The 22,137-nt window shown below is 43.7% G+C and overlaps 1 protein-coding gene across 5 annotated transcripts in view; it reads right to left on the bottom strand.

Annotated features, from left to right (window-relative positions):
• Positions 1-22,137, bottom strand: part of rad52 (RAD52 homolog, DNA repair protein) — a 36,517-nt gene that overhangs the window by 9,968 nt on the left and 4,412 nt on the right. For all 5 annotated transcript variants that reach the window (XM_078220083.1, XM_078220084.1, XM_078220082.1 and 2 more), the window contains exons 2-7: positions 14,916-15,017; positions 9,815-9,908; positions 8,632-8,699; positions 8,381-8,499; positions 7,134-7,209; positions 2,016-2,203 (exon numbers count right to left, since the gene is read on the bottom strand). In XM_078220083.1, coding sequence (XP_078076209.1) covers positions 2,016-2,203; positions 7,134-7,209; positions 8,381-8,499; positions 8,632-8,699; positions 9,815-9,908; positions 14,916-15,017 — 647 coding nt within the window. The remainder of the gene's footprint in view (positions 1-2,015; positions 2,204-7,133; positions 7,210-8,380; positions 8,500-8,631; positions 8,700-9,814; positions 9,909-14,915; positions 15,018-22,137) is intronic.

The raw sequence follows: 22,137 nt of genomic DNA, 5'->3' as shown, positions 1-22,137 counted from the left end.
ATGACTAAGGAACTAGTTTGAAACAACAAACTGACTTTTATTAAAAAGTTGGTTTGAATTTCCAAACAGGTCACATAGTAAAATAGGCTATTTGGCCCTTTGAGCCTGCTCTAATATTCATTATGATTATGGCTGATCAACCAACTAAATAGCCTGATCCCACCTCCCCCCCCCCCCGCCTCCATATCCTTTAATCCCCAATGCCCCAAGAGCTAACTCCTTTATGAAAACTATGCAATGTTTTGGCCACAACTGCTTTCTGTGGTACAAATTCCACTGGCTTACTGTTATCAAAAGCTTACCTAAATGTCAAAGCAATGATAATACTCTTGAAGTTATCAGTAGTTACGACTCATTCTTGAGAGTTATGTAATATAGGCATAAAATTGTACAATATATTGTGCTGATGCTGTGCTATTTAATATGTTTTATGTTTAAGATGGGAGTCTTTAAGAGGCAGTGTTTTGTTATAACAGTCGATTTGCCTGGGAAAACATGTAGCTCAAATGCTGAGAATGCAAGATAATAACTGATCTTAGGTAGGGATCTGTTACTTTGTAGAGTTAGTGGACCTTTATTTAGATTTTCTTGGGATTTTAGACTAGTTATGTAGTCATGTGGTTAACGGGAGGAGATAAGCTTGCAGGAAAAAACAATTTCATTTTCAGTTTTATACAAAGAGCAGTGGCTACCTTGGGCTGGTTGGAGAAATAAGTGTCTCTTTCTCCAGAGGCTCTCTGAAAGTTCCAAGACTGTTAATGTAAGTCACATGCAAGTATGCTTGTGTTTTGCTGATTAATTTTAAAGATGGGGTTTAAGTCTATAAAGGAAATATTGTTTGATTGGAACTAATAGCGATAGCTTAGCAGTTAAGAATTGTAATTTGTCATGTGTAAGTATTGTTCAATTGTTAAAAGTTAAGCTAATTCATTTGTTACAGTTAAACTGTATTACTAAATTTGCTTTGAGAAAAGCTCCCTACTTTGTCAGTAGAATCATGCCTGGAATGAAATCTCCTATCTTCACATTAATGCCAAAATAGAAAATTGTTGGGGTCTAGTCTGGCATCATAATATACCTTGGGGTTTCTGATCAGACACCCTAATAATATCTACACTATACAAACAAGTTATTTGCTCACCATGTGTATCATTGTTCATCCTCCACTCACCTTGCTTCATCTCACTCCACAAACATATTCTTCTATCCCTTATTCCCTCATGCACCTATCCAACTTCCTCATATGTATTAAAATAATCCAACTCTTCATTATTTAAGGCAATATTGGAGGATAGACTGCACAACAATTCTCTGCAGAAAAGTTAGCAAAAGAAGGAAAAGTTACTAAAGTTCTTCACATGGTTTTGAATCTCAAAAGGGGATACTGCATTGTATGAGTTGTGGCACTGTTGGCTGGGCCAATGTTTATTTCCTACCTCTAATTGTCCTTGAGCTAAGTGACCTTGCTAGGCTATCTCAGAGGGCGTTTTTGTATAAATGGGTACAATACTGTAGTATTTATGGCACTGGATCAGTAAGCCACTGCAAATCCTGCAATTAAACTGGGCTACCCAGAAAATAAGCTTTAAAGATTGTCATAAATACCTTTATATCATTAAGGAAGGAAATGAAGCACAGTTATAACCAAGTTAAATTGTGAGGGAAAGTAATCAAAACAGTTAAGCCAGGTGATCAACCCTAATAGGAAGGAGAATGTAGAAGGCCTGTCTCACATCTTAGAATGAAGAACCAAATTTGTGAAGCTCCGACACATTTAGTTACATGCGAAACACTAAAAGAAATATCATCTGAACTATGACAGAATTCCTGTTGGATCATGACTAGGTCACCATGGGATGCACCAAGAGAGACTGTAGGATTAGAAATTCACACGGATACAAAACTTTTAGCATAGTTGGCAATGTATGATCAGATACATCAAAGATGAGGCAAGCAAGAGAGAGCGCAATCTTATCTGTTATCCTTATAGGTTTAAAATCTACAGAAACACCAACCGTGAAAAGCTACATGTTCTGTCTGCTACTTGTTCCTTCCTTTCTGCTATCTCTTTAACACCTTCATGTGGGGAATGTGGAGCAGGCAGGGACTGGTTCTGAGTCTGTAACATACTGCTGTATCTGGCTTTCTGAATCATGGGTTCTTTGTCCTTTCTTTTAGCGTCAGCTAGCTGAAAGTCTGGTTGCTAAAAGAGGAAAAAAAACTTTAAAAAATGTTTGTACAAAGCATATGTGAAGTAAATGAAGCAACAAAAAGAGGAAGGGGTAACACAGATTGAAATAAGCAGGCTCATAATATTATAGTTTAACTGGTCATTGCTTAAAGCAGGTGATGCGCGATTAAATCACTCGGGAGGCTAGATCGTACCCGGGAAATAAAGGCTTTTATTACTAACAAGAATGGAGCACACTATATACAATACAATCCCAGACTAAAGGGTCACCAGGCAGTGCAGTGACCTTTATACTCCTCCAGTTGGCGGAGCCAACTGGAGTGTACCACAGAACAGCCCAACCCTAACCCCAACAGTGACAACAGTAACATATCTACAAGTACCCATAGTGCTGACCATCTATGGTTCAGTACTCAGTGGTAACCAACTATGGTTCACCACATTCACCCCTCCTTTAAAACAAAGGCCGGCGGGTCAAAAAGAAAACAGAACAACTGTTCATATATTCACAAGTTCAGTCGTATTGGAGGACCGCACCGTCTCTGCGACCTCCTCAACACTGGCGGTAACGCCGGTTCTGGTGACCTTCTCTCCAAGGCGGTGTCCAGTGACTGCTCCAGTTCCTCACGGACGGGTGGACCACGAGGTGGCGACAATCTGCTGGACTCGAGCACGCCTTGAGGTGGCGACAATCTCCTGGACTCAGGTAAGCTGTACACGGGAGTAAGAGGATTAAGTGGTGGTCCCGATACTGCCCGCGCCATGTCAGGAGGGGAGACAAAGGTCAAGGGTCCCTAACTAGGGGTGTGGGAGCGACTGGGGTTTCCAAGTCCCCTGCAGGCGCCAGATCTCTAATAGAGACCGTGTCCTCTCGCCCGTCAGGATATGCCACATAGGCATATTGAGGGTTGGCGTGGAGGAGATGGACCTGTTCAACCAAAGGGTCGGACTTGCGGGTCCTAACATGCCGCCGCAGGAGGACAGGTCCTGAGTACATCAACCAAGACGGTAATAAGGTCCCAGAGGAAGACTTCCTAGGGAAGGAAAACATCCTCTCATGTGGAGTAGCGTTGGTTGCCGTACACAGGAGGGAGCGGATGGAATGGAGCGCATCAGAGAGTACCTCTTGCCAACGGGAGACTGGAAGACCTTTAGACCTCAACGCCAGTAAGACAGCCTTCCAGACTGTAGCATTTTCTCGTTCAACCTGTCCGTTACCCCTGGGGTTGTAACTCGTAGTTCTACTTGAGGCAATCCCTTTTGAGAGCAGGTATTGCCTCAAGTCGTCACTCATAAATGACGAGCCCCTATCACTGTGGATATAGCTGGGGTAACCGAACAGGGTGAAAAAATCCCGTAATGCTTTGATAACCGTGGCAGCAGTCATGTCTGAACAGGGAATGGCAAAAGTGAATCGTGAGTACTCGTCAATCACGTTGAGGAAGTACACGTTCCGATCTGTCGAAGGAAGGGGGCCCTTGAAGTCCACACTCAGTCTTTCAAAAGGGCGAGTGGCCTTAATGAGGTGTGCCCTGTCAGGTCGATAGAAGTGCGGTTTGCATTCAGCACATACCTGGCAGCTTCGGGTTATGGACCTGACATCATCCACTGAGTAGGGTAGATTCCGGGCCTTTATGAAATGGAAGAGCCGAGTGATCCCCGGATGGCAGAGATCATTGTGGAGGGCCTGTAATCGATCCTCCTGCACACTTGCACATGTTCCACGCGACAGGGCATCTGGGGGCTCATTGAGCTTCCCCGGACGGTACATGATATCATAGTTGTAGGTGGAGAGTTCGATTCTCCACCTCAAGATTTTATCATTTTTGATCTTACCCCGTAACGTGTTGTTGAACATGAACGCCACGGACCGCTGGTCCGTGAGCAGGGTGAATCGTTTTCCCGCCAAGTAATGGCGCCAATGCCGGACGGCCTCCACAATGGCCTGAGCCTCTTTTTCCACCGCGGAGTGCCGAATTTCAGGGCCTTGGAGGGTGCAAGAGAAAAAGGCGACGGGCCTGCCCACCTGGTTAAGTGTGGCGGCCAGGGCGAACTCAGATGCATCACTCTCCACCTGAAAGGGGATGGACTCATCAACAACGTGCATCGTGGCTTTCGCGATGTCGGCTTTTATTCCTTCAAAGGCTAAGCGAGCCTCTGCTGCTAGGGGAAAAGAGGTAGACTTGATGAGTGGACAGGCTTTGTCTGCATAATTGGGAACCCACTGTGCATAGTATGAAAAGAAACATAAGCATCTTCTCAGTGCTTTGATACTTGTGGGCAGGGGAAGTTCAAGGAAGGGACGCATACAGTCTGGATCAGGGCCAAGGACCCCGTTTTCCATCACGTATCCGAGAATTGCTAGGCGGCGCTTGCTAAATACGCACTTCTCCCTGCTGTAGGTCAGATTCAGGCGAGACGCAGTGCGTAAAAATCGAAGGAGGTTGGCATCGTGGTCCTGCTGGTCATGGCCGCAGATAGTGACGTTATCCAGGTACGGGAAGGTAGCCCGCAGCCCGTTCTGGTTCACCATTCGGTCCATTGCACGCTGGAAGACGGAGACCCCATTCGTGACGCCAAAGGGAACCCTTAAAAAATGGTAAAGACGACCATCCGCCTCAAAGGCCATATATTTTCGGTCCTCTGGGCGAATGGGGAGCTGGTGGTAAGCTGACTTCAAGTCAATGGTGGAGAACACCCGGTACTGCGCAATCTGGTTGACCATGTCAGATATGCGCGGGAGAGTATACGCATCCAGCTGCGTGTATCTATTAATGGTCTGACTATAGTCTATGACCATCCGGGGTTTGTCTCCAGTTTTAACCACCACGACTTGCGCTCTCCATGGACTAGTGCTAGGTTGAATGATCCCTTCCTTGAGGAGCCGCTGAACTTCAGATCGAATAAAGATCCGATCCTCAGCGCTGTAACGCCTGCTCTTGGTTGCGATGGGCTTGCAGCCTGGCACGAGATTCTCGAATAAAGATGGTGGGGTGATTCTGAGTGTCAAGAGGCTACACGTGGAGCGCGCTGGGCAATTTGGAGGCTGCTGTGCTCCCACTGAAAGTGGAGGGAGTGGCCCATCGTACTGCAGGATTACACGCCTCAGGTGGACCATAAAGTCTAGTCCCAGGAGTATTGGAGCGCAAAGGTGCGGTAACACGAGGAGCCTGAAGTTCTCGTAAACTGTGCCCCGCACCGTTAGGTTGACCACGCAGCTCCCTAGCACGGTAACAGACCGGGACCTCGACGCCATCGAAATTGTCTGTCTGACAGTCCGTACCCGGAGTCCGCATCGTTTCACGGTGTCAGGGTGAATGAAACTCTCCGTGCTCCCGCTGTCAAACAAACAACGAATTAGGCGTCCATTTACCTCTATGCCCATCATGGACTTGTCGAGTCTGTGAGGCTTGGCCTGGTCCAGGATGATTGACGCCACTGTTGGGTCTTGAGTGCAACTGCAGGCAGCTGAGATGGTTGATGATGATGACCCCTGCTGGTCGTCTGCGGTCGGTGCCGACCAAAATGGCTGCGCCCATGGATCGCACGTGGTTGGTGGCGCTAAAAGTGGCGGCCCCTGCAGGTCACACGTGTCTTGCATCTTCGTCGTCAGGAATGGTGGCGCTCTGGAACCGCACGTGGTGGAAGACCTCAAAGAAGCTGGAGACAAGGAGACAGGCTCTGGAGAATCACAAGCCGCGCTGCTATGCTTGGAGGGTGGTTTGGCCCTGCAGACTTTGGCATAATGCCCTTTCTTCCCACACGCGGCGCAAAATACCGTTCTAGCTGGACATCGCTGCCGAGGGTGTTTCGCCAATCCACAGAAATAGCACCGCGGGCCTCCTGGAGCTGCCGCCGTCGTCAGGTCGGAGGTTGAAAGCACAATCGCGCAGTTTTTCGGAGCTGCTGGGTAAAGTTGAGTCGGTGGCTGTACTTGCCACAATGTTCCCATGTGGTCGGTGGGGTACGTTTCTAGAGTTCTGGAGGCCGTTTCCATCGTGTCAGCCAATTCTACCGTCTTAGCGAGGTCTAGGTTACCTTGCTCTAGCAGCCGAAGGCGAATATACGATGAGCCGATTCCCGCCACAAACGCATCTCGGATCAAGTCGTGCGTATACTGGGCCGCCGACACTGGCTTGCAGTTGCAGGCTCTGGCTAGCTGCTGAAGTTCGCGCAGGTACTGTCCTGTCGTTTCGCCGGGCTGCCACCGTCGAGTGGCTAGAAGGTGTCGAGCATGGATCTCGTTTGGCGGTTTGTTGTACAGTTTCTTAAGTAGTTCGATGGCCCCTTTGTAGTCTTGGGCATCGCAGATTGATGAGTATACGGTGTCGCTTACCCTCGCGTGGAGGACCCGCAGTCTATCGGCATCGTTTTGAATGGCTGTTGAGGCATCGATGTAGTCTTGAAAACACTTTAACCAATGGTCGAAAGTGTTCGACGCTCCTGCCGCACGTGGATCTACAGTAAGCCGATTGGGTTTCAACATTTGCTCCATGGTTTTTTTTTACCAAAATTTTGTTAGTAATAAAATTGATGCGCGATTAAATCACTCGGGAGGCTAGATCGTACCCGGGAAATAAAGGCTTTTATTACTAACAAGAATGGAGCACACTATATACAATACAATCCCAGACTAAAGGGTCACCAGGCAGTGCAGTGACCTTTATACTCCTCCGGGTAGGCGGAGCCAACTGGAGTGTACCACAGAACAATATCAACAGGTAGAACAGCCCAACCCTAACCCCAACAGTGACAACAGTAACATATCTACAAGTACCCATAGTGCCGACCATCTATGGTTCAGTACTCATAATGGTAACCAACTATGGTTCACCACAGCAGGCAAATCATGTTAACATCAATATACCCATGGTTAGTGATGGGGACTGTATGTTGCAGAGTAATAATTTAATTACAGCAAATCTTCTGAACAAATCCTCACCTGCCGGGGGAGCTTATTAACTAATCTCAGATACTCTTTATCCAGAATACAATTACCCAAGACGTTGCCAAAGGATCTGAAAAGTAAAACATTGATGAGCATTCTGTCATATTTATGCTGCTTTTGAATCAGTTAGCAAGTACTGCTAACGTTTTATGGAATTGTGTGCATTTCCCAGGGGTTTATTATTCCATGGTCAATTATTCAATCCTGTTCTTGCTCAATATTTGAAACTACAATGAAAGTATCCCAGTTAAGGTAACTAATTTAATCTAGAGTTCTCAGTGGTTAGCCTCACAGCGCCAGAGACCCGGGTTCAATTCCAGGCTTGGCTAACTGTGTGTGGAGTTTGCACATTCTCCCTGTGTCTGCGTAGGTTTCCTCCGGGTGCTCTGATTTCCTCCCACAGTCCAAAGAAGTGAGGGTTAGATGGATTGGCCATGTGTGTCAGGGGGATTAGCTAGAGTAAATATATGGGATTATGGGGATAGGGCCTGGTGGGATTGTGGTCGGTGCAGACTCGATGGGCCGAATGGCCTCCTTCTGCATTGTAGGGATTCTATGGAAATAATTACAGGTTGCTGCGAAATTATTATATTATTATAATGGATTTAAAATTTTAGTTGTGTGAACTGGTTCTCACTCTTCTATCCTCAATTGCTTACTAAAGGTAAATGTTTATGATTTTATAAATTAGTTCAAGTGTTACCTATTTATTAAAACAAAATTGCGTTTCTAGTTCTCATTTGGGTTGATTAAAGTATTTTCCGAGATGAGGAGCACACACCTGATCTTTCTCATCAAATCACGGTTTGTTTGTTTTAGGCCAGTGCTTATTAGTTCTGAAAGTGCTTTGGATCACTTTCTTGATTTTGTCTCCCTGGAACTAAATCAGGGACATCACGGTCCGTATACTGTAGAACTACATCAAGTGGGTCACTCAGGAACAGGATCAAACATTTCCAGCACCACAAATACATGGCATGTGCACATTATTGGGGGGTGGGAGGTGAAAAAGGAAATATATAGATTAACATAACAGAGGTCAAACCAAGAACATTTGAGAAAATATATTCTGTTTGAACTCCTGAATCTTATATAAAAGCTTGAAAACCTTCCACTTTCAGAGACAACGAATAATGTCTCGACTTTAAATAAATAAAACTTAAAATATGACTTAATTGGTTTATCTTTGAAATTCTGATACTGGTTGCTACACAACATTAAAGAAGCAAATGGTTAAATACTTAAGAGATCTCTTTAGTCCATCTGTGACTGCTTCCTTTCTGGCCTTCTCCAGTGACAGTGCCTTGGATTTCAGTCCCTCACTCACTCCATAACCAACATCTTCATGGAAAGAGCCATCCTCATTTTCGAAAACAAAACAAGAAGTTGCACACATTACAATGAAGAAAAAGATACAACAGGACAAGAGTTAATTTTCATTTTTTAATATCCATAAAACAAGATGCAGCATTTTAACAACAAACATCTATACCTTGAGTTGGACCTTAACAAATGCACTGACACCGACATAAAATTTTCCATTAATGAGGTCCACAAAATCTGAAATAAAGAAATTAAATAACTAAATTAAAGAACAAAAGACTTGTATTTATGTAGCATCTTTCAATTGCTTAATGTCCCAATGCACTTTAAAGCCAACAATACTTTTGAAGAGAGGTCACTTCCAATCTCGGAAACTCAAAAGCTAATTTGCGCACAGCAAACTTCCACAAACATCAATTTGATAATGACCAGTTAATCTGTTCTTTTGATTGAAGAATAAATATTGAGCAGGATGCCAGAGATAAATTCACCTCCTCTTACCCCCACTCTGTGCCCCTCTTGCCCCCTCTCAAACACAATCTCCAGTCACACATTCACCAGACACCAGTGGGCCCCATTCCTGCTGACTGGTGCTCTGCTTTGGCTTGCCTGGGCCCTGTTCCAGCTTCTTCACGCCTCGTTCTGGCCAGGCCCAGCTCCCCAGCACCTATTCCCTCAGGGCCCCAAAAATCGCTGTCGCTGGTATTCACTGCTCTCTGTGGGAGAGAAATAATTTGAGATTGGAGGAGCAACTCCATGCAGATTCTTCCATTCAAACTTACTGATGGACGAGCAATTTGAAAACTGGCTTTGAGGGCGGCATATGGCCCTTGGGCTGCACATTGGACAAACTTAGTATAAAGTCTCAACTGAAGGACACTGCCTTTGACAGTGGAGCATTCTCTCAGGGCTGCACTGAATTGTCAGCCAAGATTGTTGTATTCAAGAGTCTTGGAGTGGGATTTAAACCAACAACCTTCTGGTCCAGGGCAAGGTTGCTACCAACTGAGCCACAGCTGACTTTAAAGCCCAGAAGTGGACACATAACGGCAGGTGGCTACACCAATTACATCGATGGACTACAGATTTAGCAGACTCATTCTAATCATAATGTCACTATTTTAAATGTTTTCTGGATTTTGTGTGTTTCTCTGGTGGAATATGAACATTAGAACATAAAATTATGAACCTAAAATTAGGTTGAACTCTGGCTAGATAATTCATCTATTAACTCTACAGGGGAACAATATAACCACAGAATTGATTTGACAATGACTTTAATAGTCCCAGAAATTAATTGTCCCTCTTGTCCAAACAGCCATTTTTCTAACAACCAAACCACTTGTACTTACCAACATTTTGTTGTGTGATAGAATGAGACCATCCATTATATCCAAAGAGCTCATTAGCAAGGTTGACAATCCTGTGACCCTCAACATAGCAGACCTGAAAGTAGCAATTAGGACAGATAAAAAGATTATTGGCAATTGGGAAAATATTTCAACATAATTGGTGCCAGAGTGGGACAGACCTCTGGTGGACAAGTGTTTTTTCTCCCAGACTGCCACGGTTGATAGGTTGCTTAAAGAAGTGGACGGAAGGAGCAAGATTGCATGGACCATGAGTTGCTATGGGAGGAACAATGTCCTTCACTGGGCAGATCATAAAGAGCCAATGGTTTTCTGGAATGAGGACATAGAGATGCTCAAGGTGTGAACATGGCAGATTGAAGGAATGTTATAGGAGCAATAGAGTTTTGAGGCCAATGATGGGCAGGGGACTATAACAGGATGCATGTGAGCGGATTCAAATTTGAGGCAATGAATTTGGATGTGACCTATAAAATATGGAAGTAGGTAAAGAACATGTAGTTAGTGGAGGAAATGACAGAGAGCCTCTCCTCTGGCTGCTATGAAAGTAATAGGAGCAATAATGGGGCAATGGTAGGGTATAATGGGCAGAGGTTAGTAGTTACAATAGAAAGCAAATGTATGTGGTAAGATGGCAGCCTTAGGGTGGGTAAAGTGATGGGATGAAATGGAACAGTGGAATTTGATGAGAGGACAAGTTTGAACGGATTAATTTTAGTAGGAAGAATGAGCAAGGCATATAAAACAAAGGGTACAATTCTAAAGTGGGTTGCAGGAACAGAGGGACCTGGCGTGTGTGCGCAAAAGTCATTAAAGGCGACAAACAGGCTAAGAAATAGATCCCATCAGGTCCTGGGGACTTGTCTAATTTAATGCTTTTAAAAACACCCAACTTTTTTATATCAACATACTCCTCTCTAGACTCACCATCCACCATGTCCTTCTCCTTTGTGAATATTTATGCAAAGTATTCATTAAGGACCTCACTCACTTCCTCCAGCTCCATTCATAAATTCCCTCCTTTGTCCTTGAGTGGACTTACCCTTTCCCTAGCTACCCTCTTGTACCTTATGCATCTATAAAACACCGTGGGATTTTCCTTAACCCTGTTTGCCAAGGACATTTCATGGCCCCTTTGAGGCCTCCTTGTTTAAGTTTTTTCTGCTTTCTTAATATTCTTCGAGGGCTCTGTCTGTCTGCAGTCTCCTAAACCTTCGGTATGCCTCCTTTTGCTTTTCGACTAAACTCTCAATTTCTCTTGTCATCCAAAGTTCCCGAATCTTACTATCCTTATTCTTCTTTTTCACAGGAACATGCTGGTCCTGAATTCTAATCAACCGGTCTTTAAAAGATTCCCACTGGATTTACCCTCAATTTACATTCCCCAGTAACCTGCCTAATATTAGAACATAGAAAAGCTACAGCACACAAACAGGCCCTTCGGCCCACAAGTTTCGCCAAACAGTTTCCTTAGCTTCTAGGCTCATCTATAACCCTCTTACTAACCTCCATGAACCTATCCAAAAGTCTCTTAAAAGACTCAATCGAATCCGCTTCCACCACCACCAGCAGCCGATTCCACGCACCCAGTGAAAAACTTACCCCTAACATCTCCTCTATACCTACTCCCCAGCACCCTAAACCTGTGGCCTCTCGTGACAACCATTTCAGAACTGGGTAAAAGCCTCTGAGAATCCACTCTATCAATACCTCTCAACATCTTATACACCTCTATCAGGTCACCTCTCATCCTTCACCTCTCCAAGGAGAATAGACCTAACTCTCTCAACCTATCCTCATAAGGCATACCACTTAATCCCGGCAACATCCTCGTAAATCTCCTCTGCACCCGTTCTATGGCTTCCACATCCTTTCTGTAATGAGGCGACCAGAACTGGGCACAGTACTCCAGGTTGGGGTCTGACCAGGGCCCTATACAGCTGCAGCATTATCGTCCGATTTCTAAACTCAATTCCTCTATTGATGAAGGCCAGTATTCCATACGCCTTCTTAACCACAGCCTCTACCTGCGACGCCGCTTTGAGCGTCCTATGAACCCGGACCCTAAAATCCCTCTGTTCTTCCACACTGCCAAGCATGTCGTAGTTGTCGTAGTTAGTCTTCCCCGAGTTTAGTGCTTTTACCAAAGGACTATTCTTATCCTTATCCATAAGTAATTTAAAACTTACGGAACAATGGCCACTGTTCCCGCAATGTTCCTCCACCAAAACATCGATCACCTGGGCAGGCTCACTTCCCAATACCAGGTCTGGTACGGACCCCTTCCCTATTTGGACTATTTACATATTGCTTAAAGAACCTTTCTTGGACACCCCCCCCCCCCCCCCCACCCACCTCCGGCACGAGGGGAGTCTCAGTCAATTTAGGGAGAAGTTAAAAAGTCACCCATCACAACAATCTTGTTGTCTTTACATTTTTTCATAATCTGTCCACATATCTATTCCTCTATCACCCAATGACTGTTGGGAGGCCTGTAGTACAATTCCATCAAAGTGATTGCACCCTTCTTATTCCTGAGCTTTACCCATACGGCCTCACTGGGTGAGCCCTCCAAAGTGTCCTCCTTAAATACAACTATGATATCCTCCCTTATCAGTAATACAACTCCCCCACCTCTTTTGCATCTCTAGCACGTCTGAAATATCTAAATCCCAGAATGTTAAGCTGCCAGTCCCCTTCTCAACCTAGTCTCTGAAATAGCTACAACATCATAATTAGATGTATTAATCCAAGCTCTAAATTAATCTGCCTTATCTGTCAGACTCCTTGCATTAAAACAAATACACTTCAGACTGCCAATCCCACCATGTTCAGTAACCTGCAGCAATGTAACAGTTGCAAGTATATACCACGTACAAAATGTGCAGCAGCAACTTGCCAAGCCTCTTTCAAAAACACCTGCCAAACACACTATCCCTACCATCTAGAAGGACAAAGACAGCAGATGTATGGAATTACACCACTGGCAAGTTCCCCTCCAAGCTACACGTGATCCTGATTTGTATTTATCATAGAAAGAAACCCTACAGTGCAGAAACAGGCCATTCGGTCCATCAAGTCTGCACCGACCACAATCCCACCCAGACCCTACTCCCATATCCCTACACATATTACCCGCTAATCCCTCTAACCTATGCATCTCAGGACACTAAGGGGCAATTTTAGCACGGCCAATCAACCTAACCTGCACATCTTTGGACGGTGGGAGGAAACCGGAGCACCCGGAGGAAACCCACGCAGACACGAGGAGAATGTGCAAACTCCACACAGACAGTGACCCAAGCCGAGAATCGAACCCAGGTCCCTGGAGCTGTGAAGCAGCAGTGCTAACCACTGTGCTACCGTGCCGTTCCTTCAATATCGCCATTCCTTCAATATCACTGGGTTATGGATTGCAGCAGTTCAAGAATCTCTCACTTGCCATTCTTAATTCCCACATTTTTCACCGAGCTATGTTCCCACGTGCCCTACATTTTCTGTCTGTTTTCCACTCGGATGAGTTTAATTCCTTCTCAATGGCAATTAGGAATGAGCAACAAATGCTGGCCTAGCCAGTTATGCTCTATCCCACAAGAATAAAGAAAGGCCTCCCTTTACCTTCCCTGCTTTGAGGAGAATAAGCTCAGCTGTTCCAATCTCTCCGACTAATTGAAATTCTTCATCCCTGATATCATTCTGGTAAACCTCCTCCGTACCCTCTCCAAGGCCATGACATCCTTCCTAAAGTGTGTCCAAAATTGGACACGTTACTCCAACTGAGATCTAACCAGAGATTTGTAAAGGTTAAGGATGACTTCTTTGCTTTTGTATTTAATGCCCCTATTTACAAAGACATGTATCCTACAGGCTTTTTTAAATGCTTCTTCAACAAGTTGGATGGGAAAGGCGAGAGGATGATGTTGGATTGAAAGTTGATTTTAGATTCTGTAGCATATGGGTATGCTGAATATAAATAGAAGAGGATAGAACATTTATGTAAAAGCAAATAGGAAACAAAATGAACAGGGCATGTAGAAATAATGAAAAAAATGACAAGTGGCAAACAGAACAGAAAATATAAGGCAGACCAAGCAGTTGGTGTAGAGAGGCACAAAGGAACATATCAAGGTGAAAAATGTGGGAACTCAGGAGAGATGAGGGTGGAAATGAGAGATTTTGTAGTAAATAAAATGTTAGAAACTACAAGATCAGCACTGGACAGAATTGAAGAACAGTGCAGTAAATATTTTAAAATCTGCTAGATTGCCAAATGCCACAGCATCTTCAGTTCAGTTCTGACTTTGTTTAATTTTAGGTGAGCACGTTTTTCTATTTTTAATTAAAGTCACACAAAGGATCAACAGGCAGCCGCATTGATCCACACTGGGCTGGCTGCTCAAAAACGGCAGAGAGGCCAGGGCTGAAGGGGACGGGAGCACAAGCAACCATTTGGTCAGTGAAATGACAACTGGCAGAGCAGCAGCAACTGGTCAGGGACCCAACATCACTCAAGTCAGGCAGCCAAAAAGTGGGGTGATGAGACATCTGGGTGGATAAAAGAAAAACAGTAGCGAAAATATAAATCATGTTTTTTGAGAAAAATCAACAAGAATTGTTGCTGTCAAAGGACATAAATTGTTCCAAGTGGCATCTATTGGTCAGTGCCTGAAACTGCAGGTAAATTGAAACCAAGCTTTTTAATGAATTGTTGCAGTCTTATACATAGAACATAGAACTTGTGACTGAAATGGGTGACAAAACCCACCTGTTGTAAACCGCAAAATCCTATTAAAGTAACACCTTCCACAGGCAAGAACAAAGGTTAGAAGTTATCTTAGCTGGCGTGGGTGGCTAAATATTTCCAGACTGTCAAATTCTCATCAGTGAGGACAAATGGTTGATTAGTCACACCAGCAGTACATCTGCCCAGCTAAATATATATTGTTGCATAGTCATATTTAACTTGGAGCATAACTTAATCTTGTCTAAGAAAATTAATACTTGAAATAAGAGTGTAAAATTTGATCACAAGTGACTACCTTCAGGATCAGGCGATGCCAGGAGCCTGTGTCTGTTAATTTACCTTTTGTCCCCCACCTGCTGGACGTTGACTGATGTATTCTGGACCCAGACGCCTCTGCAAGGCATTCTGGATTGCTTGATATTCCTCAGCAGTGTACTGATACTGCAAAGAACCAAAATAATACAGTTAATTTGATATAGTTTCAGCTGGTGCATGCATTTGTTCTTGGTTTAAAAAAAAAGGTTTCATTTTTTAACTTTTAAAATATAGTGCATTACTTCCTAATTTCTTAGCAAATAAATACATTGTGTTGTGCATCATGGATTGGAGAGAACCAGGCTGTCACAGATTCATTCAGAGTTCACTGATCTCAAATGAATTGGCAGTAGGATACAGCGACTGACCTCATGATCCCTGGGTGAGAGACAGATTACTATGCAGAAAATCTTGTTGCAAACAACAATCCCTGCTGGGTCAGATGAAATTTCACAGCTAAATAACCTGCTGATACACACCTTCTATTTCCTACACAAAAGTCGAATACTTGGGTCTGCTACTAAGGTGAAATCATTTTCCATTGTACCAAACTTCAGTATAAATTCCTGCCAATGGAGTGGAGCTTGGAGAAGAGTCAGAAGGACAGGGAAAACTGAGGAGCTGTTTGACAGGCTTTCTGCAGAACAAAACTTTTTAATGAATACTGTAAGCAACAGCTACAGATCACTTTTGAGACATCCTGTCTCCATTGTTATCTCATGTTTACAGGATCGTGGCATGGGAAGCGTGACAATCAGGTACTGTCTGTTTCTGTCTTGTGAAGTATGCAGAAGTCAGCAAATGGTTATTTGACATGGTAGACATTGAAATGACTGACAGGAGCACTCAAAAATGCTCAAGGTCTTTTAACAACTAAAGGATGATTACAACATACAAGTTGAGACTTAAACCATGTATGTTAGAATGCTCTTGGGAGTGAATCTAGATCTCTCAATTGGTATCACAGGTTATCTTCCAGAATGCACCTCATAACTTTGAGTGTTTAAACTTTGTAAGAAGTTTAACAACACCAGGTTAAAGTCCAACAGGTTTATTTGGTAGCAAAAGCCACACAAGCTTTCGGAGCTGCAAGCCCCTTCTTCAGGTGAGTGGGAATTCTGTTCACAAACAGAGCATATAAAGACACAAACTCAATTTACATGAATAATGGTTGGAATGCGAATACTTACAACTAATCAAGTCTTTAAGAAACAAAACAACATGAATGGAGAGAGCATCAAGACAGGCTAAAAAGATGTGAATCATCTTTTTAGCCTGTCTTGATGCTCTCTCCACTCATGTTGTTTTGTTTCTTAAAGACTTGATTAGTTGTAAGTATTCGCAGTCCAACCATTATTCATGTAAATTGAGTTTGTGTCTTTATATGCTCTGTTTGTGAACAGAATTCCCACTCACCTGAAGAAGGGGCTTGCAGCTCCGAAAGCTTGTGTGGCTTTTGCTACCAAATAAACCTGTTGGACTTTAACCTGGTGTTGTTAAACTTCTTACTGTGTTTACCCCAGTCCAACGCCGGCATCTCCACATCATGTTTAAACTTTGCCAGTGGTATTTAGTTATTCTCATTGTACCACTGTATTTTAATATCTTTACTACTTTTATTGTAAACAAAAGAACCTTTATTCTTTGGAACAAAACACCATCTAGTTGGTCTCTTTCGGCAAGGGATCAAATCTTTTATGCCCACAACAGGGAACATCAAAGATAACCAAGGAAGTATGTGGTACCCACAGTTCTCCAGAGAAAATGGGTTTTCAGAAGTATTTTCTTTAAATTCATCTTGTTTCGATTTGTGCTGTAACCCATTTTCAGATCAGAGATAGTGAACCTATCTATTATGTGTGTTACTGTTCTATAAACTGCTGTGGCAATCAGTCAAAAAAAACCAAAAACAGGCAGCTGGGAGTAGTTTGCTGAACTACCTGAGATTAAGACATTTGGCTGGATGGGGAGTGATACTCAGTTGCTTTTACTTTTAAGTAAATAGCACCTCTTACAAGGGCATAGATGCTCTCTTTTCCCACAGGCTATATCCATGCCATATATGCTAAAGGATTATACAAAATATTGATTCACAATGGTTACTGAAGGAGGCCATTCGTCCATCATGTCCCTGCAACTTCAGAGAATATAGATTGGACTTAGAAGTATTGAAATACTATAGTTATTGTGTGCACAAGCATACGTTTTGCAAGCCAGAGCTTCATGGTGGATCCAACAAATAATCTTTTGAGCTGATGCCTAAAAAATGCCAAGTGACTGGAATTCCAAGCTTTGACAGAAGAACAATTAAAACTGAATTTAAAAAGGAAATTGAAAAATATCAAAGCAACCAGCTAGCTTTTTTTGCAATGCTCAGCACAAATTGTAGAATAAATCTGCAAAAGTAATGCCATCACATCTTCAACTTCCAGCTATATTTTGCAATCAAACACAAACATGGATAATTCAGAAAGCAAGATAGTTTGACTGGCAAAAGCATATCATTTTAATTGTGTTTAATTATATGCTGGTGGTGAACAGTAATTGGAGTTTCACTTCTGCTCCTATAAATGGGAACTGAAACTGTGGGGGCTAGGTTGGGAGGTGTATGTCGGTGATGTGTACAAACTGTGTAAAAAAAAAATAGCTCCAGTTCTATCACCTGGCTTTCTGGACTAGAAAGTCTTGTGGTGCAGTGGGTAGGGTCACTGTCTCGGAGCCATAAATTCATGACCATGGAAGTTGCATTCATAACATGGTCAAGCAGATTGATTATCAACCTGCAAAACCTTCCAACATGGGCGGCACAGTGGTTAGCACTGCTTCCTCATAGTGCCAGGGACTAGAGTTCGATTCCTGGCTTGGGTCACTGTGCGGAGTCTGCACATTCTCCCCATGTCTGTGTGGGTTTCCTCCGGGCATTCCGGTTTGCCCCCACAGGCAAAGATATGCAGGTTAGGTGGATTAGCCATGCTAAATTGCCCCCGAGTGTCAGGGGGATTAGCTAGGATAAATACATGGGATTATGGGGATAGGGTCTGGGTGGGATTGTGGTTGGTGCAGACTCGATGGGCCGAATAGCCTCCTTCTGCACTGTAGGATTCTACGTCTATGGCAGGCAGTAAGAGCAGGAGAGTCTCCTGGTCAGCCACAACCTGCAGATGGCAATGGCAAGCCACTGGAGTATCGTACCAAACAAACACATGGAAGTCCAGGTACACAAATGCGCTCTTAGAGCATTGTACCTGAAGAGAGCAGAGGATGATTGCCTAAAGACAACTTGATAAATTTCAGAAAACTGGTGACCATGGAAACAAAATCATGACAGATTAGTATAAAACTTCACATTGTATAAAGGTTTGACAAAATTCAATTTGGGGATCTGTGGGTCATTCAAATTACTGATTTATGCTAAGATCCGTTATGTGGACATGCAACTGGTAGTTATTGGTGTTATATTTTTGATAAAGGTCAGATATCTGCTGTTTTATTCTTGGAGAAACTGTCATTTCCTTCAGCTTTTATTGAACAAACAAGACATTCCAGGTGACACAAAAATGGAATGACTGCTCGATATTTGAAATTATCCAGATTCAAGATGAAGTCAGACAGAATGAGAATAAATGCACTTTCAGATCTGGCTATTACAACATTAAGACAAAATGGAAGGAGGAGTGAATGAATCCCATGAATACTTCAAGGAAATGTTAATAGGTGTTTCAGGTGTGATTATGTGGCGAACTGCCCAAAGCGAAAAAAACAGGTTCCTTGAAATGAAGAGAAATCTGAGGAAGAGTTTTAAGATAACAATGAATCTGAACAAATTATACTGGTCAAAATAAGTTAGTTTGTCAAATGTCGAATCCTTTAACTGTGCGCAGGACTAGATGGTGCTTGTACTCCAACACTATGTGGGACAGATAGTAAATCAAGTTAACTTGATAACCAAAGGATAAGGAATGTACTACTTGATTTAGGTTCGGTGATGACAACAGAGGTCATGAAAAAGAGTTGTAATTCCATGTAAAGTAGCTGGAATATAACATGGTGTCTAATGAGATACCTATGATTTTGTGTAAACTTTATCTGAAAAAGGCACAAAAGAACATGGATCACAGACAGAGTGCTAATTGCAGAGAGTGGAAGTTTGAAGAAGTGGAGAAGGCAGGTATTGCTGTGTCTTGTTTTCCTAACTACGTACACAGATCAGTGGGGGGGGCAACAGTAAACCAAGGCCAGGGAGCAGGGAGAAAAGTCGCAGCAGTCCTACAACATTAAGTGAATATGTCCGTGTGATACCACAGGCAAGTGATTGGTGGGCAACATTTCCCCTGCCTATCCCAGCAACCCCACATAATTAACCCTGCTAATCCCTCTAAACGACACACCTTGGGACATTAAGGGACAATTTAGCATGGCCAATCCACTGAACCTGCACATCTTTGGACTGTGTGACGAAACCGGAGCATCTGGAGGAAACGCACACATACATGGGGAGAACAGTCACCCAAGGGCAGAATTGAACCCTGGTCCCTGGCACCGTGAGGCAACAGTGCTAACCACTGTGCCAGCCCAAATTAATCAAATTGGTAAGGGTAACCTTGAGGGAGCATTCATAGACTGTTTGGAGATTGTTTCTTGGAACAATAAGTTGTTGAACCGACCAGGGGACAGGCTGTTTTGGATTTAGTGTTGTGTCATGAGATGGTGTTGTGTGATGAGATGGGATTAATGAACTTGTAGTCAAGAATCCTCGAGGGAATAGCGATCATTGCATGCTTGAATTTCAAATTCAGTTCGAGGTCAACAAACTTTAGTCCCACATTAGTCTTCTGGTATTAAACCAAGGTAATTACACAGTCATGAGGACAGATTTGGTCCTAGTGGACTGGGCAGAAAGACTAAATGGTAGGACAGTTGATGTACAGTGGCTGATATTGAAGGAGATATTCAATTTCTCCCAACTAAAATATATTCCAGAGTGAAAGAAAGATTATCATAGGGGAAATGCATCTGTGATTAAGCAAGATAGAGATAACATAAAGGAAAAAAACTAAGCTATACCATATTGCAAAGGTCAGTGGCAGGCTGGAGGACTGGGAAACTTAAAGGATCAACAGAAGGTGACTAATAAAGTAATAAAAAGCACAGAGATAAATTATGAGAGAAATCTAGCACAAAATATAAAAACTGATAGCAAAAGATTTTAGGTATATAAAAAGAGTTGCCCAAGTCAATATTGGTCCCTGAGAGGTCGAGACTGGTGAGGTAATAATGGGGAACACAGAAACAGCAGAGACCTTGGTTTTCACAGTGGAGGACATTAGAGCCCAATAGTAACAGGTAATGCAGAGGTTGTTGAAAAGGAGGAACTAAAAACAGTCACCATCACAAGGGAAAGAGTACTGAGCCAGCTATTGGGACTAAAGGCAGGCAAGTTCCCAAGGCCTGATGGCCTACACCATACGGTCTTAAAAGAAGTCGCAACAGAGACAGTGGAGGCATTTGTAATTGAATCAGTGACCGGAGCTGGTCCTACAGCACGCCAGTTCTGCATCTCTCAACAGCAGGGTGACCAGAATTTCTGGAATTGTCCTGTAAATATACCTTTCTTTCCATGTCATGTCTTCCCTGGACACATTTTATCCTGGAATTACAAACAAAGAACAAAGAACAAAACAGCACAGGAACAGGCCCTTCGGCCCTCCAAGCCCACGCTGCTCCCTGGTCCAAACTAGACAATTCTTTTGTACCCCTCCATTCCCACTCCGTTCATGTGGCTATCTAGATAAGTCTTAAACGTTCCCAGTGTGTCCGCCTCCACCACCTTGCCCGGCAGTGCATTCCAGGCCCCCACCACCCTCTGTGTAAAATACGTCCTTCTGATATCCGTGTCAAACCTACCCCCCCCCTCACCTTGAACCTATAACCCCTCGTGAACGTCACCATCGACCTGGGAAAAAGCTTCCCATCGTATCTATGCCTTTCATAATTTTATACACCTCTATTAGGTCACCCCTCATCCTCCGTCTTTCCAGTGAGAACAACCCCAGTTTACCCAATCTCTCCTTATAACTAAGCTCTTCCATACCAGGCAACATCCTGGTAAACCTCCTCTGCACTCTCTCTAAAGCCTCCACGTCCTTCTGGTAGTGTGGCGACCAGAACTGGGCGCAGTATTCCAAATGCGGCCAAACCAACGTTCTATACAACTGCAACATCAGACCCCAACTTTTATACTCTATGCCCCGTCCTACAAAGGCAAGCATGCCATATGCCTTATTCACTACCTTTTCCACCTGTGATGTCACCTTCAAGGATCTGTGGACTTGCACACCCAGGTCCCTCTGCGTATCTACACCCTTTATGGTTCTGCCATTTGTCGTATAGCTCCCCCCTACGTTAGTTCTACCAAAATGCATCACTTCGCATTTATCTGGATTGAACTCCATCTGCCATTTCTTTGCCCAAATTTCCAGCCTATCTATATCCTTCTGTAGCCTCTGACAATGTTCCTCACCATGTGCAAGTCCAGCCATTTTCGTGTCGTCCGCAAACTTACTGATCACCCCAGTTGCACCTTCTTCCAGATCGTTTATATAAATCACAAACAGCAGAGGTCCCAATACAGAGCCCTGCGGAACACCACTAGTCACAGGCATCCAGCCGGAAAAAGACCCTTCCACTACCACCCTGTCTTCTGTGACCAAGCCAGTTCTCCACCCATCTAGCCACCTCCCCCTTTATCCCATGAGATCCAACCTTTTGCACCAACCTACCATGAGGGACTTTGTCAAACGCTTTACTAAAGTCCATATAGACGACATCCACGGCCCTTCCCTCGTCAACCATTCTAGTCAGTTCTTCAAAAAACTCCACCAGGTTAGTGAGGCATGACCTCCCTCTCACAAAACCATGCTGACTATCGTTAATGAGTTTATTCCTTTCTAAATGCACATACATCCTATCTCTAAGAATCCTCTCCAACAACTTCCCTACCACGGACGTCAAGCTCACCGGCCTATAATTTCCCGGGTTATCCTTCCTACTCTTCTTAAATAACAGGACCACATTAGCTATCCTCCAATCCTCTGGGACCTCACCTGTGTCCAGTGACGAGACAAAGATTTGGGTCAGAGGCCCAGCGATTTCATCTCTCGTCTCCCTGAGCAGCCTTGGATAGATTCCATCAGGCCCTGGGGATTTGTCAGTCTTTATATTCCCTAAAAAGCCTAACACTTCCTCC

This window comes from Mustelus asterias, chromosome 9 (assembly GCF_964213995.1).
Source record: "Mustelus asterias chromosome 9, sMusAst1.hap1.1, whole genome shotgun sequence".
In the NCBI taxonomy this organism is placed as follows: Eukaryota; Metazoa; Chordata; class Chondrichthyes; order Carcharhiniformes; family Triakidae; genus Mustelus; species Mustelus asterias.
This window is presented reverse-complemented; position numbering and strand designations above follow the sequence as displayed.